Source organism: Sceloporus occidentalis, unplaced genomic scaffold, assembly GCF_023333645.1.
Source record: "Sceloporus occidentalis isolate IW3139 unplaced genomic scaffold, rSceOcc1.0.p SCAF_2, whole genome shotgun sequence".
In the NCBI taxonomy this organism is placed as follows: Eukaryota; Metazoa; Chordata; class Lepidosauria; order Squamata; family Phrynosomatidae; genus Sceloporus; species Sceloporus occidentalis.
In genome coordinates this window covers 247,978,667-247,996,000 of record NW_028316982.1, presented here as the reverse complement: position 1 = coordinate 247,996,000, position 17,334 = coordinate 247,978,667, and the positions used below count along the sequence as shown (strand labels likewise).

Here is a 17,334-nt window from a genome sequence, read left to right as displayed (position 1 = left end):
TTTCCTTCTCTCAGAACCTTTCAGGCTCACGCCTCGTTTGCCTCACAGAGAACAGTCTTTGCTGCCTCTAATGGCGGCTCCCTGCATCAGCCTCTTAAAGCTTTGCTTATTCCATTCTGGATGCCTCTCCTGTTGCATTCTGGGATTTGCAGTTTAAGGAAGAGGCATTTAGAATCCTCAGCCAGGGAGCTCTTAGGCCCCACTGGACTACAAAGCCCAGAATGCAACAGGAGGCAGCCAGAGCAGTCAAAGTGGAATAGTATTATTAATATTATTATTGCTTTATTTTATTGTATCCCACCTTTCCTCCCAATACAGGGACTCAAGGCGGTGGACAACAAGTGTAAATCAATACAATTAAAAAAAAAAACCACACACAACAACAGCACAGTATTAAAATGTATAAATATGAAATTTAACAAACAGTTAAACAATTTTTAAGAATTAAAACAGTTATAAATTATAACACAGGGAACTATCTAATAATAATAATAATAATAATAATAATTGTAAGCTGCTCTGAGAGCCATTGGGGCTGAAGGGTGGGGTACAAATACTGTAAATAATAATAATAATAATATACAAACCATTATCTTCCCCTACTTTTTCTTCATATAATCCATAGATAATATTAATAGATAATATTAATTAAAGATATCTTCAAATAATAAAAAATGTAGGGAAAAGAAAATTGAATTAAGGGTAGAAAGATGTAGTAAAAGGTATTAGAACCATCCTTTGAGGATTAATATATAAGAATATGTAATCCTTTATTTTTTTACAAGGGGTAAAGCAATAATGTAAGAAAATAAAAATTATTTTAGAGTTAATTGACAATATGAATTAGAGTATACAAAGGTAAATTAGACAGTAAGAACAACATGATATATGTATGTATGTATTGTAAATAAAAATACTTATGGAACATCTATGAAAATAACGAATGTTAAGAATGAATGAAATTTTATGTTTGGCTAAGAATGTCAATGTAAGAAAGTATGTGTAGGGCATAATGCCACTATGATTTTAGTTTATTGTTTTTATTGTACTGTCTGTACGGTTATCACAGAGTTTTTCTTGGCAAGATTTGCTCAGAGAAGGTTTCCTTTTGCCTTCCTCTGAGGCTGAGACTGTGTGACTTGCCCGAGTTCATCCAGTGGGTTTCTGTGCCTGAGCCAGGATTTGAACTCTGTCCTCCAGAGTCTGTGAGCATTTAGAACGGAATAATGCCATAACAGCAAAAAGTCAACATAGGTTTCCCAAAAACAAATCATCTCTTTTCTTGATAAAATTACCCAGCTTGGTAGATGAAGACAATTGTGTGGATGGAGAGTATCTTGATTTCAGTAAGGCCCTGGACAAGGTCCTCCATGAGATTCTGGCAAACAAGCTTCTAAAATGTGGGCTAGACAAGGCTACTCTGGATTTGTAGTTGGTTGACTGGCTGAAGCCAAATGGTGCTCAGCAATGGCTCCTCTTCATCCTGGAGAGAAGTGACCAGTGGGGCCCACAGGGCTCTGTCCTGGGCCCAGTGCTGTTCAACATCTTTATTAATGACTTGCTTGAAAGAATAAAGGGCATGTTTATCAAATTTGCAGATGACACCAAATTAAAAGGAGTAGCTAATACCCCAGAGGACAGTATCAAAGTTCAAAATGACTTTAAGATTAGAAAGCTAGGCCAAGCTAACAAAATGAACTTCAGTATGAGAAATGTAAGGTACTGTACTTCGGCAGAAAAAATTAAATGCATAGATATAGGATGGGGAAACCTGGCTGAACGAGACTACATGTGAAAGGGATCTAGGAGACCACAAATTGGACATGAGCCAACAGTGTGATCCGGCAGCTAAAAAGGCCAATGCAATTCTAGGCTGCATCAATAGAAGTATAGTGTCTAGATCAAGGGAAGTAATAGTGCCTTAGGCCTCACCTGGGATACTGCATCCAGTTCTGGACACCAGAATTAAAAAAGGATGTTGAGAAGCTGGAGCGTGTTCAGAGGAGGGTGACCAAAAAGGTGAAGGGTCAGGAAACCATGTCCTATGACAGTAAGAGCTGTTCGACTGTGGAATACACTCCCTCAGAGAGTGGCGGAGTCTCCTTCTTTGGAGGTTTTAAAACAGAGGCTGGATGGCCATCTGTGAGGGGTGCTTTGATTGTGAGTTCCTGCATGGCAGGGGTTTTGACTGAATGGCTCTTGGGGTCTCTTCCAGCTCTATGATTCTATAATTCAACACTCAAACCTCTATAGTACAGCTCTGGTAGTGAATACTTAGTTCCTCTGTTCTTGTCCAGTTATTTCTGACTTATATCCACCCTAAGGCAAACCTATCACACAGGGCTTTTTCAGCAAGATTTGTTCAGGGGACAGAGATTGCCATTGCCTTCTTCTGAGGATGAGAGAATGTGACTTGCCTAAGATCATGCAGTGAGTTTCCATGGTCCAGTAACATTCCCAGGATTCATTAAGATGGCATAATGTCAGCTTAAATGCTGTAACTGTGTATTGTAGGTACATTCTTACTCCGTAACAACAGAAATAACATGGGAGAGTATCAGATGGGGTGGGGGGAGGCATACTCCTAGCTAAGTCTTGCAATCACGCTGAAGAAACATCGCATCTTAACCCATGAAGATCCAGGAATGCTCCAGCAACAAATCATTCCCAGGATTTTCCCGTGAATGGTTTGTTGCTGGAGCATTCCTGGATCTTTGTGGATTAAGTCTTGGATAAGCATGATGGGTCTGAAAATCTTCAGCACAATTGTGCAACTTTTGGGACTATGCCTTTTACTCCTGACCCCCCCCCCCCCCCCCCATATCTGATAATCTCTATGGAGGCTTGATGGAATTTGAAGTTATTTGCCATCAAGTTGACTTTGACTTATGCTGACCCTATGAATGAGAAACCTCCAAGATCCCTCAGCAACAACTGCCCTGTTCAGGTCTTGCAAAATCAGGGTTGTGACTTCCTTGTAATGCAATCTCCCTCCTTTCCTACTGCTTTCCATTTTACCAAGTATTACTATAAATCACACCACCTGATGATATGTTCACTAAGAAGACCTCTAAATTTATTTAGGATTTAAAAGAGATCTCGGTCCCAGTTCTGGTGTTCGACAGGTATATGAAAACTGGCCAGATTTTATCAGCATAGTTTCCTCATCATGCCCATCTTGCATAGATTTGAGTTTTGTACAGAAGTGTCACAGACTGTACCTCTACTTCATATCTTTTGAGGAAACCTTAATAAAAATTTTATCTACTCAAAGCCCTCCGTTTAAGTGAAATTGTCTATATACAGAGTTCAGATGGTGTGTGAAGTGAGTTCTTAGTGGTGCGATATATATATGCCACTGCTCCATTTCTAAGGCAATATAGAGCAGTTTGCAAGATTTTATTAAACAAACAAACAAAAATTATTCCCAATACTTTATATATCTCCCTTTCTCCAGTTCATCCATAACACAAATCCTTCCACATTCATAATCTTGTTGTTGTTGTTATCCACCCTTGAGTTGATCTCAACCCATGGCAACCCTGTGGATGAGACATCTCCAAGACTCCCCATGCTCCACTGTCCTGCAAATTCCTACCCATGACCTCCTTAACAGAGTTCATCCATCTGGCATGTGGCCTTCCTCTCTTTCTGCTTCCCTCTACCTTTCCTACAATTATTCTCTTTTCCAATGAGTCCTGCCTCTCTGATGTGTCCAAGATACAACAGCCTCAGTTTTGCCATCTGGGCTTCCAGGGATATTTCTGGCTTGATCTTCTCTAGGACCCATTTGTTTGTCCTTTTGGCTGTCCATGGCATCCTCAGCACGCTTCTCCAGCCCCACATATCAAATGAATGGATTTTCCTTCCTATCTTCTTTCTTAACTGTCCAGCTCTCACATCCATACATGGCAATGGATTGTATGATTCCAGCTTTTGTGCTCAGTTGTATGTCCTCACGTTTTAGGATATTTCCTAGTTCTCTCATAGCTGCCCTCCCCATTCTTAATCCTCTTTTGATTTCCTGGCTGCAGTCTCCATTTCTATCCATGTTTGATCCCAGTATGGGAATTCTTTTACTATTCCTATTTCTTCGTTGTCTATTTCAAATTTGTGTAGATTTTCTGTGGTCATTATTTTTGTTTTCTTTATGTTCTTTTAAATTAATAAGATTGCTTCTGTCCCATTCAAAGAACACAATAATGGCTTTACATTATTGCCACCAGGGAGCTCTGGTGGTACAGTGGTTAAATGCCTGTATTGCAGCCACTCATTTGCAAATCATAAGGTTGTGAGTTCAATACCAGCAAAAGGGCTCAAGCGCGACTCAGGCTTGCATCCTTTCGAGGAGGTCCCTAAAATGAGTACCCAGGTTGTTGCGGGCAAGTAGCTTACACTTTGTAAACAGCTTAGGGAGTGCTTAAGTGCACTGATAAGTGGTATAGAAATGTACTGGCTATTGCTTGCTATTTACAAAACTAGATCAAAGTCCCAACCACAGTGGAAAACACATCTCTGTTTATGCCTTTTCTAAATTAAAGGCCAAGGGAGCAAATTTACCTACTTTAAAATAGAATCTGTATCCACTCCTAGATTTCTCAATGATTGTTAGATCAGCCAGTATTTAAGACTCCCAACAATTTAATAATAGCAACAACCAAAGTGACCACGATTAATAGAATCACAGAGCTGGAAGAGACCCCAAGGGCCAACCCCATTTTGCCATGCAGGAATACACAATCAAAGCACTCCTGACAGATGGCCATCCAGCCCCTGTTTAAAAATCTCCAATCAAGAGGACTCCACCACACTCTCTCTTGGTTATGTAAGTGAAGTAAACAAAACCTAGGGTAACAACGAGTGGATTTTTGTGTGGAAGAAGTTAATCTTTATTCCCTTCTGGTACTCAAAACAAATTATTGTCCTCGGCTAAGTCTATGTCTTTTGTAATAGGCTCTAGTTGGTGGATCTGAGTGGGGCAGGGGAGGCACTGCAAGACTGAAATTTGCCCTTCCCAGCAAATAGCACAACTGCTAAGTGCTCAAAGCATTCACATATATTATCCCCAGTAATCCTTCCAAAAGAGTTGCATGCCACTCTTGCATGAATGAATGACTGAGATTTGATTGACTGCATTGTTATACTTGCTTCTCAGCCAATAATCCTAAAACAGGTTTCCAAATAAACCACCAAACACATATAATACAAATCTACATTTAGCTCATGGTCGAGCAAAGATACTAATAGGAGCATTTCCAGCTGATGATGTTATGATCCAAGATCCAAGGTTATGCTTATTATTAGGACTCCTGTTGCCATGGATGATCTTCCTACATTGACCAGTTTATCTATAAAACCCCAAGCTCTTGTAATGTTACACTGGCTTTGCTCACAAACAGCTGTGATGGGAAAAGAACAAGGGAATGAGACCTGACCAGGTGATGTTCAGAGCAAAAAATCCTAGGTCAGTGTCAGATGTACAGGAATGTTTTGTATATTTAATAGGCCTACAGGCTTGTTCTAAAGCACACACCATAACAGTGGTGGAGAACCTTTTAGCGACCGAGTGCCCAAACTGCAACCCAAACCCCACTTATTTATTGCAAAGTGCCACATCCCTCTGGATTTCTAATGACAAACTCTAGTGAAGTCTGTGTTGGGAAGATGGTGCGTGTGCCCAAAGAGAGGGCTCTGAGTGCCACCTCTGGCACGCGTGCCATAGGTTCGCCATCACTGCACCATAACATAGTACAGCCAGCTCGCCATGTCCACAGATTTTTTTATCCATGGTTTCAAGCATCCACGGCTTGAAAATATTCCAAAAATATAAATTCCAAAAAGTAAACCTTGATTTTGCCACTATGTATAAGGGGCACCATATTACTATCCCATTCTATTTAATGGCAGCTGATCATCCACGGATTTTGATACCCATGGGAGTATCCTGGAACCAAACCCCAGCGGATACCAAAGACCCACTGTATGCCAAGTGAGACTCTCAAGGGATGTTGGCCTACAAATCGCTTCTAGAATATGAATTTACTGAGTTTTGAGAAAAGGCAAGAAAGCAAGCTCCATTTTGTTGGGGAACATTATTTCATAAACCACCCAGAGGGCTTGTTTGAGGGTTAGAAAACAAATGGCAAAAGTAAAAAATAAAATTACCTTCAAAATGTACATACGTTGAGCCAACTGCCTTCCCTTGGTTTGCCACACATCACTAAATTCCAAGCAAATTGGAAAGGAATCAGGCTTACTCAGATCTAGCTAAAATATATAGGAGCGTATCACGGTTATTTTCAATAAATGCCCTCGGAATTTGACTAAAGCAGGACTCAAGGCATTCTTTATTCTAGTCATATATCTTGTACATGATCTTGCAAGGCTTAAAGAACAAATCTGCAGAGCATATCACAAACTGTTTTTGAAGTCTCCCTCAGACTCAGCTGATGTTGGGGTGTGTAGCAAAGGAGGTACATAAACCTGTCTCTTAGGTACACTAGTTGTGAAGTGTTTCAGAAACCAGTTTGTGCACAAGATAGTACACCCCTCTTAATTTGTCAGCTGATAACACAGTATGGGCTGGGCTATGTTGAATGTGTACTGAATAGACATTTCAGTAACCCACTGACTTAAACCATATTTGGAGTATGGTGAAAGCAACCAATAGGTGATAGTAGAAGTGAAAGACAACAAATCTAAGCAATAACCAAAATCTCTGCTTGAGAGTGCACTGAAAATAGAACTTATCCACTAAACTACCTCTAGTTTACCTGGTCCACCTGACTACTACAGTATTTTTTAATATGTAGAGAGATCTTGTAGCACCTTTGAGACTAACTGAAAGAAGTTGGCAGCATGAGCTTTCATAGACTAAAGTCTACTTCCTCAGATGCATTGAGGAAGTAGACCAAAGTCTGCGAAAGCTATGCTGCCAACTTTCTTTCAGTTTATCTCAAATGTGCTATATACCCTCTATGGCTGGGTACACACCGCCAGAAAGGGGCGCCTCCCCGGTGCCTCTTTGCTCCGCAGGAGCACTGCAGCAACCAAATTGCAGCAACCAACTGCAGAGCAAAAAAGGAGCGTCCGGAAGTGGCTTCTCTTTGTGGCATTGCTGCGACGCCGCAAAGTGCGAGGGACATCGCAATGACATCACAGCTGTGCTGCCCTGTTTGGGGTGGTGCAGCTGCGATGTCACTGTTATGCACCGTGTTTGGTGGGTGCACCGCAGCTGTGGCACCCTTGTCACATGCGAGGGCTGCTGGGCGTGTGGGGCACCTCAAAGGTCCATCTGTTCCGGGCCTAATTCTACAGACTAACATGACTATATCTTTAAATTCTATTATTTTTAATGATATACATCTCTTTACAACCTGAAATGCTCTGCCAAGATAAGAAACACTTCCCCCTTTCCATCCCTCCTTTTAATTATAAGTTTTCACTGCACTCCATTTGGGATTTAATAGCAATAGTGTAAATCCCCTCCACAGAACATATGTACCCAGTTTCGAACAGCTGTTCTAATAAACGTCGACTATAAAAACAGACCTTCCCCTGGACAAATCTTGCCAATAAGACTCCACTTTAGTGCCGCCATGAGTCTGAAACAATTTGAAGGTATACAACACAACACACACAAATACACACACATATCACATAATATAGAGCATTTTCAGCAACAATTAAACCACCTTGTAGTAGTCTCTGCAATTCCAGGATTCTGGAAACCACCCTTGTTTATTCGGACTGATGGTTACTGTTCTCCTCTGCCAGTGCTGCATAGCCTCTTCCCTAGCTGAATAAATCTGGTGATGCACACATGCACCACTTTCCAAAGAAAGCTAGTATCTGTGAGTGGCCCAAGATACTGCTCCATATAAAGAACTATCCCCACTCCATTCAAAGCATATCCTAACCATTCAAATAAAGGTGAAAATAGGTTATCCCCCTACTAAGTTATTTTCAATTCTACCAAGCTATATATTGTTCTAGCAAATTTGTGGGACTGAAAAAACCAGCCTCCCCTTCCATACCTAGTAATAGTTGGCTTGTTACCACAAGAAACAGGAAGAAAAATATATAAGCTATATTTAGCAAAATCAATAAAAAAACCCAGAAACAAATGCACCTAAATAGCAAAACAGGATTGTTCAGCAACAATTTCCCAAGAGAGACAGACATCTCATACACAACTGTGATTCCCTTTGCTTTGTTCTTATGTTTTAAAAGCATAGGAATCAAATATAGAAATCAGCATTAGCAAAACTTAAAGTTTAAAACAGTGGTTCTCAAACTTTTTACCCGTGTTACCCCACCTTTACATCTACATGCGAACATCGCGCCTCTCATAGTACATATGAATAAAAATGTTTGTTTAGTGTGCGTATTTTCATCCACACATACATGTATAATTATATTTTAACATTTTATAAGGAAATAGCTCTCCTCCTCCCTCAGGCAGAGGCTCAAGGCACTCTTCCTGCCTTTCTCTTCCCCTCCGGGAGAACAAAAAGTTTGGGAAGAGGAAGAAGGATCAAGACTGCCAAGTCTCGTGCTGCCTTTGAGCAACTGCCTATGAGCATCTATCTCTTGTGCCCCCTGGGAATTCTGCCCCACCGTTTGAGAATCAATGTTTTAAAAGCAGGATTTCTGGTGTTTCCCAGGTTACAACACCAACCAATTTTTAAATAAACACTTCTGACTTTTGAACATGATCTGGCTCTCTGAAAGAATATAGAGGGATATATTTCAGTTAAAAGAAGAGACAGGTATCTATTGTGACTTGCTTTCCTGAGACAGTGAGGTTTTGTTTTTTGTTTAATACATAAGCATTTATCAAAATATTTGCAAGACAATTCATTTCCAACAGCTGTAACATCACAAAAGTGCATAAAAGCCTGAAGGCAGTCCAAGTGTACTTGAGCAGAACAGTCTTTTGTTAGGATAGTTGGACAATATATAAGCATTTGCTGTAGTAGTGTTGATCTTGTGAGATCTTCCTACGATGTTTCTGGTAAATACAACAGGAGTTCGAAAGGAACAAAATGCTCTTTAAATATAATGGAACTCATCAAAAAGAATGAATTGCAAACACAACAATACCTGAAACAGAGCAGGTTTGACAAATGGATGTAATACCCATTGGAGATCACTCACCCAAATATTTTTCAAATTTTGTCTATGAAATTCCCTAGCAGGATTGCTGAATGAGATACATCACAAATTTATATTGTTGCCTTGTTAGCAATAACCACCACCCTGCTTCAACACGCCTGCTAAATAATGCCACTTTTTGCTTAATCCCTCTCTCCAAAACAATGCAATGCATCTTAAAAGTTGAAGACAGGTCAGAGAGAATCATATGTATTCAAGTAGAAACAACACAAGATACAATAATAAGAGATGTAATCTGCACTTAAAACTCTTCTGCAATAGAATAGTTGTAGAGTCATTTAGCAAAAAAACAAACCCAAACAAACCCAAATCTATTAAAATACTGACAATTTGGAGCACCAAATGTATGATGCTACACTTCTGAGCAGGTTTCAAATATAATTCAAATGATCACAGCACTGCTTTTTAAAAGAAAAAAAAACCTTATTGTAAATGAAAATCAAATCTCTGAAGCTTAATTATTCAGCCAAAAAAATAATTCTGATTTTAAAAACTGCCAATCAAAAGTGCTTAACCGCAACACTATTACTTTAGTTTCATTGTTTTTACTGAGGAGGCTGTTTCACTTGGACATCAGGAGCCTGCAGTTTTTAAAAAAATTAAAATAAGGGGCAATATGAAAAACCTGAGACTCTCTTGTATTCTCTGCCTAAGAAAACCCCATGAAATTCATGGGGTTGCCGTCAGTCGACAGGCTGCTTGAAGGCACATACACACACAGTAGTACATGAGCGCGCACACACACATATATATCAACCTACACAAAATAAGCATGAAGGCTTTTTATTCATCCACCACCCTGGTCATTAAACAGACCTCACTGTTAACATAAAGCAAACCAAAATTATGCATAAATTGCTGAGTGAAATGTTCTTGATTACTTTCAGGTGATTACTATTCTGGTAATTTGAAAATAAAATTCCAGTGTGTTTTTTCTGGTGCTTTGCACAGAATAGGACATCACAGCATCATCCATGTTGGTAGAAAGGTAATTATATATTGGAATATTAATTGTATATGGTTGTTCCCTCTCAATATCAAATGCTTATTTTAATACATTACACCAACTGCAGGTGGGCATATACCACTTGCACTAGTGGCACATAAAGAAGGCTGGATAACTACAAAACTGGGTTCAGAATTTGGTTCTAAACATTATTCTTTGATCAGAACAATAAAAAACCCATTTTCCAAGCATCACAGTGAGATTATAATGAATCCTCCATCGCAGATGAATAAAAAAACCTCTAAAATCTTCAATATCATCTCTGGTGTTCTGACGTATCTAAAGATAATACTAAATTGCCCATGGCATCCTAATGCGATGTTGCTGTTTATTATGGGGTATGCCATCTACTTCTGCAATTTCATCATTTCCATCTTGTTTTCTTTAGTGCAGACTAGGTTGAACCAGGAAAGGTATCAGATTCTATAGCAGTTTTCAGATGATGTTTCATGTTGCATTTATAGCACAATCTTATATATACATATTCAGGTGGATTACTCCCAAGTAAATGAATATAGCACTGCACCCCTTAAAGAGGAGCAACCTACAGAAGGTCGTCACCTTCAGGAGAATGGCATAAAAGCATGTTGTGCTTGACTGAAAAGTATTTTTGCACATATTTTGTACTACTTAGAGGATAGTTCTCAAGAGAGCATTTAGTGAAGTTGAATCTCAGGTTTCAGAGATAATCCTACAAATATCAAAATAAGCTTATCAAAATGAAAATATTTTTCATAGTCTCCAAGGGACTACCATCATATATCAGGATTCTAAGTCAAATTATCAACTTGTAGCATGAAGATAGTACATGTAATGCTATCTCCTCCAAATTATATTCTACCATAGCTTTTGCCTTTTGGTGAGACTCGAATACATACAGTACTACTTACAACCAACTTAATCACCATTATTATTATAAATATCTGGTTAATTAAGGTACAATATTCAGCATTGCTGATTGGTGATGAAGTAACAGGAATTTATTTCCATTGTGACAAAAATTCCCTGTCAAGCATCACAACTGGCCCCTTGGATCCTAGCCATTTCATAATTAACAGCTTGAAAGATATTATTTCAGGTATATTATATAAAGACACACATGAGGAACACTCATCTTCTCATAAAGCTCATGAAGGGCAAAAACACTACAATTTCAAATTTGGATTTTTCCCTCACTGCAATGTATATTTGCTAAACAAAATACAGTAGACAACAGATTTAATTTAAAGAAATTTTGTGCTAATAAATTTTGATAGGCAGCATGTCTTTAAAAATTCCCAATTCAGACTACAACTGCCATTTCCAGATTTTCAATTGAGTTATAAATTAAGGTGCTATTACATGTCAGTCTACACATTAATACAGTTGTTTTGACACTAAGTACTCTTCATGAATCAGACAGAAGTTCAGACTTAAATTCCTGTCTTTTATCAGCCATATCAAATTCTACTCAGTCCTGAAAATTGCAGAAACTTATCATCAAAAGCATAACAGTTCTAGCTTCAAATAAATTTCCCTGTACTCATGTGTCTAGCATACTCTATATAGTAAAATATGATCTACAAGGTATATGCTTTTAAAGATCTAGCAGTTGATGGGGTAGTATCACAGCACTTTATCCCCAAAATGAATGTTTGGAATATATGTTTTGGAAAGCTTGAACTTTAACCTTGAACCAAGATGAAAAGGTGGATAGGGAACAGGGATGGCATGGCAATCATTAGAACACACCATGTATCAAAGCACCATATCTGCTAAGTTGTGTTAACATTATACTCTTCTGGCTTCCACAGCCATATCAACAAGCATTTTTAAAAACATCTATCTGTATACTCTATAATTTTTTAATGTGTGGCAAAACCCAAGTGCTATTATGTTAATATATCAATTTCTCAAAAATATCACATGGCTTAAATTAACTGCCAACTGAAACGCTTTAAGTTTTTATTGACTTCCATGGGCTTTGTTTGTGCCCCCACTAACAAAAGTACATGTTATCCCATTAAAGACTGTTTTCTTTTAAAGACATGGACATAATCAAACTAATAGAGTTCTCCAGTGTGGGAAAGGTGCATATACACCAACATGGATTTCCAGAGTTATTGCAATCTCTCTGAAATTGTTAAAATGCTGACATTCAGAAGGTGAAGATATATAACATGACATCTGTAAATATGCTGGACAGGGAAGGATGAGAGAGAAAGTTTTTCATACTTTAAAAAATACAAAAACATGAAAGTTTTTTTTTTTTAGAAATCACTGTTACAAAACTTCAGATAAAAATGTACTGGACAGAGTCCCTTTAATATAATATACATTTAAAACGAGGAAATAAATTTAAGATTACAAATAACCCTTGATAACTCTTAGTTTTAGAAATAATCCCTCAAACATTGCTGTACACAAGTTCCATTCATTTTGCATTGACCTGCACAGAAACCTGGAACAAATAGGCCTAAAACAAATGGATGTTGCACAGCAGCAATGTCCGGCAGATTTTCCCTCAAGCCAGCCAGCCAGGAAGGTATCATTCTTGGCCCATGTTCACTATTGCCTTGCAGGAATTTACCACTTTTAAAGGAATTTTGCAAACTCACACATCATTAATGCTTCCATTCAGAAATTTGATTCATTGATACCAGTTTTCTAAGCTGGAGCTGTTATGTACAATAACAGACAACTCAGTTCCATTCAAACTGTTATCTAATTGCTCTCAGCGAAATACAGGAAACAGAGTTGCCTACTTTTTTCTGACTATAACAACCTTCAATATAGTGGGTAATGCTTGAAAACCATTATTTTTAAAAATCTAAACGTTATCAAATTATTTTAAAGGGCATACTTAGAATGTATCATAATCAGAGTACAAACGCTTTGCTGGAGCCACAGGAACTCAGTGTTTAAAACAAAAGTAGGAACCAAAACAATCTCCTCATTCTACATAACACTAACACTATTTTAGAAAAAGATGAAACAATATTAACCAAGAATGGGGATGGGGTGGGGATGGGAAGACAGGCTCAGTTCAGAAGTCATGGCCAAACTGTGATCTTGTTGTCAGAAATGTACTTCGTGCTCAAACTGTGGTTTTTAGTTTGGAGGCAAACTATGGTGAGCAGTAACCATCAATTGTGCAGGTGAACTACTGCTTCAAATTACAGATTAGGAAGTGTAAGAGGGAAACCAAGCACGCAAGGGGAAGAGAGAATGCATGACTCTGGAGCACCTTCCTGGAGATCAAGCTGCTAGTTGGTAGTGAGATCTGAATTGAGCCACACAGTAATCAGTCTGTCTGGTCTTTTTTAAGAAAACAACTTGCTCCAGTCAGTCTTCACTTTATGATGGGGACATAAGAGAGAGGAAAAGTTGTGCACAAACAGTTGCATTCCCTTGACTTCTAAGTTCATAGCTTGCCGAGAAGGAATTACAGAAGTTACATTTTGGACCCTTATCATACTCCATAATGCTAGAGATTTCAAACAAAGGTAATTCCAGATGATGTGATTAAATTTTGAGATGACTAGCTCAAGAATGGCACAGAATTGCAAACATGATGCTGTAAGGAAATGTGTGTTTTTATACAACCCAATATAAAATGATAAAGTCACTACTTTGACATATCCAATAGTACAGATCTTGCAGAGTATGAAGTACAAGACCAATTATCCCCTTCCTTCATTAAAATGGTTCATTTTTATCAGCAGCATATGCATTTACATTGGTTTAGTTTAGCTTGTAACTATTAGCAAATTCCCTGCTTTCTATATTCTTAAATTCCTGCCGCTTTGTTCCCGTGGCAGACTCTTATTTGATGGATGAAGGATGAAACCATATAGGTAATCTTAAATCTTTAAAGTGCCAGCACACAGAACAAATGGGATCAGAGCAGCAGAAGACAGTACCATGGATCTGATGTGGTTGGCAAAAAATCAGACCACAGTTCTGTATTCTGAATTTTGAAATCAAACATGCACGGTCCTTGGTTAGAAGAGTTTGACACTAGTATGTTCTAGCCGTTGAATCTAATGCCCCAACATTTTTTAGAAGTTTGTAGAAATCAATAATTTACACTTTTTGAAACATTATTGCTTCAGCAAACAGTTCAATCTAGAAATACACTGCACTTGTGTATGGCCTTGGTGTGAATGAACAGAAATTGAAAGTAAAATTACATATGAGCTTCTTTTTAAACTCACATGGACACAATACTCTCAGCACACATAGGCTGCAAACAGGTACTTGGCAGCTTAATGCCAACATTATTAACAAGTTCTGAGGAGCAAAAGCTTGCCTTAGACTTTTTATCTAACTTACATCAGCTCTTCTCTTTTTAATTTGTTTTAAATTAAGGCAATGAAATGGCTACAGTTCCTAAAGTTCATTATCAGGGCAAACAAAAATATACACCTTTCTTCTTTTTGAACTTTAGGGCAGCAGCATATAATGTAGAAATTTGTATTACACAAACATGCAACGCCAGGTTGATGTAAAAACAAACGAACAAACTAAAAAAACTAAACCCAAGTTAAAAAATATCATTTGGTGGTTTTCTTCTTCTTCTTCACTGGATTACACACACAGTTTTCAGAGAGGAAAAATAAAGCTTAGGATTGTTTTAGAGTTCTGTATGTGTCTAAATCACACACTAGAAGGGTTTATAGCGATAGTGAAAAATCTTTTAAGAGTCTGAATCGTCATTATTTGAGGCTATTTGGGAGAAGGCACTGGTTCTTGTTTTTACGGTGCCCATATCTGTATGCACTTGTGGAATTCTTTTTGAGATTTCAGTTTTTCTGTTTATTCTGTACAACATAAGAAGGTATGACAGACTGTGGCTAACACATTTAGCAGAAGCTGATTTTAGAGTTGATATCTCCTACTCCACTGCCCTACTGTATATCAAAACTTCCAGGCTCTCTAAAATCTTAGATGGCTGTGAAAAACCCAGAAACAGGCATTACGATTAAGTCAGCTTTCAGCATTTTTTCAGTGCATTTTGCAGAAAGGGTCTACGTTAGGCATACAGTTCTGGTGTTTATTTTACACAGAGGAGACCACCAACATTTGACATAAAGTCTTCTAAACTTTTGAGGAAGGCCATCTTCTGCTTACGGTCCAGCGTAGGCGGAGTGCTGCTTGCAGTAAGCTTGTTGAAGGCATCTGCTAATCGCTGGTAAATAATTGGATCTTGTTGACTTGATAATAAGGTTTCAACTAATTCAGAATATTCAGCCTGTGAAGAACAGTGGTATTATTACACAATGAAACCAAGTAACAACAACAGCAAATGTTATTAATAAAAAAATCAGTATTTATGTAGTACATTTCAAAGAACTTCACATACCCTATCTCAGTAATACTTATAAAAAGGCACTTGAGGTAAGTTAAGATTCTTTCCTTATAACAGAAACAGAGGGAGATACTGTAAGACTGGAAAGGGTAACCTGCCTTAGGCCACAAACAAGGTAATTGTTGGTGGAAAGGAAAACTGGCAACCATTTCTTACTTGCTGCATGCATGGGGAAGCCAGGGGCAGGGGGGAATCCTTACCATTGCTAGAATTATTCTACACAGACATACGTATTGGATATTCTGGGTGAAAATTAGGAAAATAAAGTAGCATCTGTATACTAGTACAGTTAATTCCTTATAATTTTTTTACTCTGAAGTAAACCAATTAACATTTCACAACTTACTACAGCTATGTTCTTTGAAAGTGATAATAAGAATAAACATGGAATGCCGTACCTGATGCAAACATACTAATGTGTAAAATGCTTCACCTGCTGCAGCTGTCATCTCTGTGTTGTGCTTCTGTAGTACCAGCATATCAAACACCATCTGAAATTAAAAACATTTCACTTTAGAACCCAAAAGACTCTTTTCTGTATGCTCTATGCGAAAAGACAGAGATCCCACTCAAAAAAGCCATATCAGATTAAGTGTTCATGGTGCTGTACCTAAACAATTCATATACAGACCTTAGGCAACTAGTTGACATGGCTGTATATCACCTCTAGTGTCAGAGACAGTATCAATTGCTGGGGACTGCACTCCTGTCCTGCTAGCTGGTCACTCAATGAAATGAATATTGGACCAGACAGGCCATTAGGACGTCACGGCCGCGCCACCTCCAAACGGAGCCTGTGGCGCCCTTTCCGCGGCGCTGGAAGGAGCTCCATTTTGGAGCTCCTTCTGGGTTTTGTGTCGCTGGCGCAGCCTTTACACGGCACAAAGGAGAACACAAAGTGACACAAAGGAGAATGGGGCTGAGTGGCCTCTTTCTCCCTTTCCCCAAGGACACCCCTTTCCAGGCCGCAGGGAAGCCTTTTGCCGCTTCCCCGCAGCCTGGAAAAGTGGTGGATCAGGGCCTCAGGGCTGCTGCTGTGGCAGCTGAGGCCCCGATCCGTCGGGGAAAGGGGCGGGTACAGGCTGCCCCAAAGGGGCGGTCTGTAAACCGCCATTGTATAACTCCATCACTTTCCTGGCTCCCAGCACCTGCTGCCTGAGGTGGCTGCTTTGCTTTATCTAATGGCAGGGCTGGGCCTGCAAGGTTTATTTCCAACATGGTGTTAATCTGAGCAATCACTGAGTGCGGTCCAAAGGTAACTACTGCTCAGGAATATTGCCCTTTCAAAGCTATAAGGGCTGTTAATAGGTCAAGGAGTGTTGTGTGAGAATGTGACCTAAAATACAGACACGTTTGTTCAAGCTCTTGTATATGCATTTTCACAGACTCCCTCTCAAGATGAGTCATTATACTTTCTATAATATAGCCTATATTTTTTCTTATTAACCATTTTAATGCTGTTACAAATCTCCTCGTGATACTGCACGGTAACAAATATTCTGCTAACACAAGGTATCCATCCAGGTACAGCCTTAATTTATGTCCTCCTTAAGCTCATGATTCTTTGGATCCAAGTCATAGTTCAACTGTCTTACATTCAGAATGGAACAAGGTCTTTAGGTTCATCAACTTCTACTATTTATATGCTTAAAATAGATTAGAAGCTGTAGAGAATAAAATGAATAGGCCCTGAAAGCTCATAATCATGTAGTCTTTTGTCAAAGTTATCAAAGCTGGTCTGTGACACAAGTGAGTAATAAAGACACAATTTGTAAGACTGTAAGATACAGAACATTCACTC

At 38.7% G+C, this 17,334-nt stretch overlaps 1 protein-coding gene across 6 annotated transcripts in view; it reads right to left on the bottom strand.

Annotated features, from left to right (window-relative positions):
- Nucleotides 1-7,133: 7,133 nt before the first annotated feature.
- Nucleotides 7,134-17,334, bottom strand: part of LOC149319946 (exportin-4) — an 81,020-nt gene continuing 70,819 nt past the window's right edge. For 5 of the 6 annotated variants that reach the window (XM_089512635.1, XM_089512637.1, XM_089512638.1 and 2 more), the window contains 2 exons: nucleotides 15,932-16,024; nucleotides 7,134-15,416 (listed from right to left, as the gene is read on the bottom strand). In XM_089512635.1, coding sequence (XP_089368761.1) covers nucleotides 15,219-15,416; nucleotides 15,932-16,024 — 291 coding nt within the window. In that variant the 3' untranslated portion in view covers nucleotides 7,134-15,218. The remainder of the gene's footprint in view (nucleotides 15,417-15,931; nucleotides 16,025-17,334) is intronic. The other variant, XM_089512636.1, reaches the window with a different exon arrangement.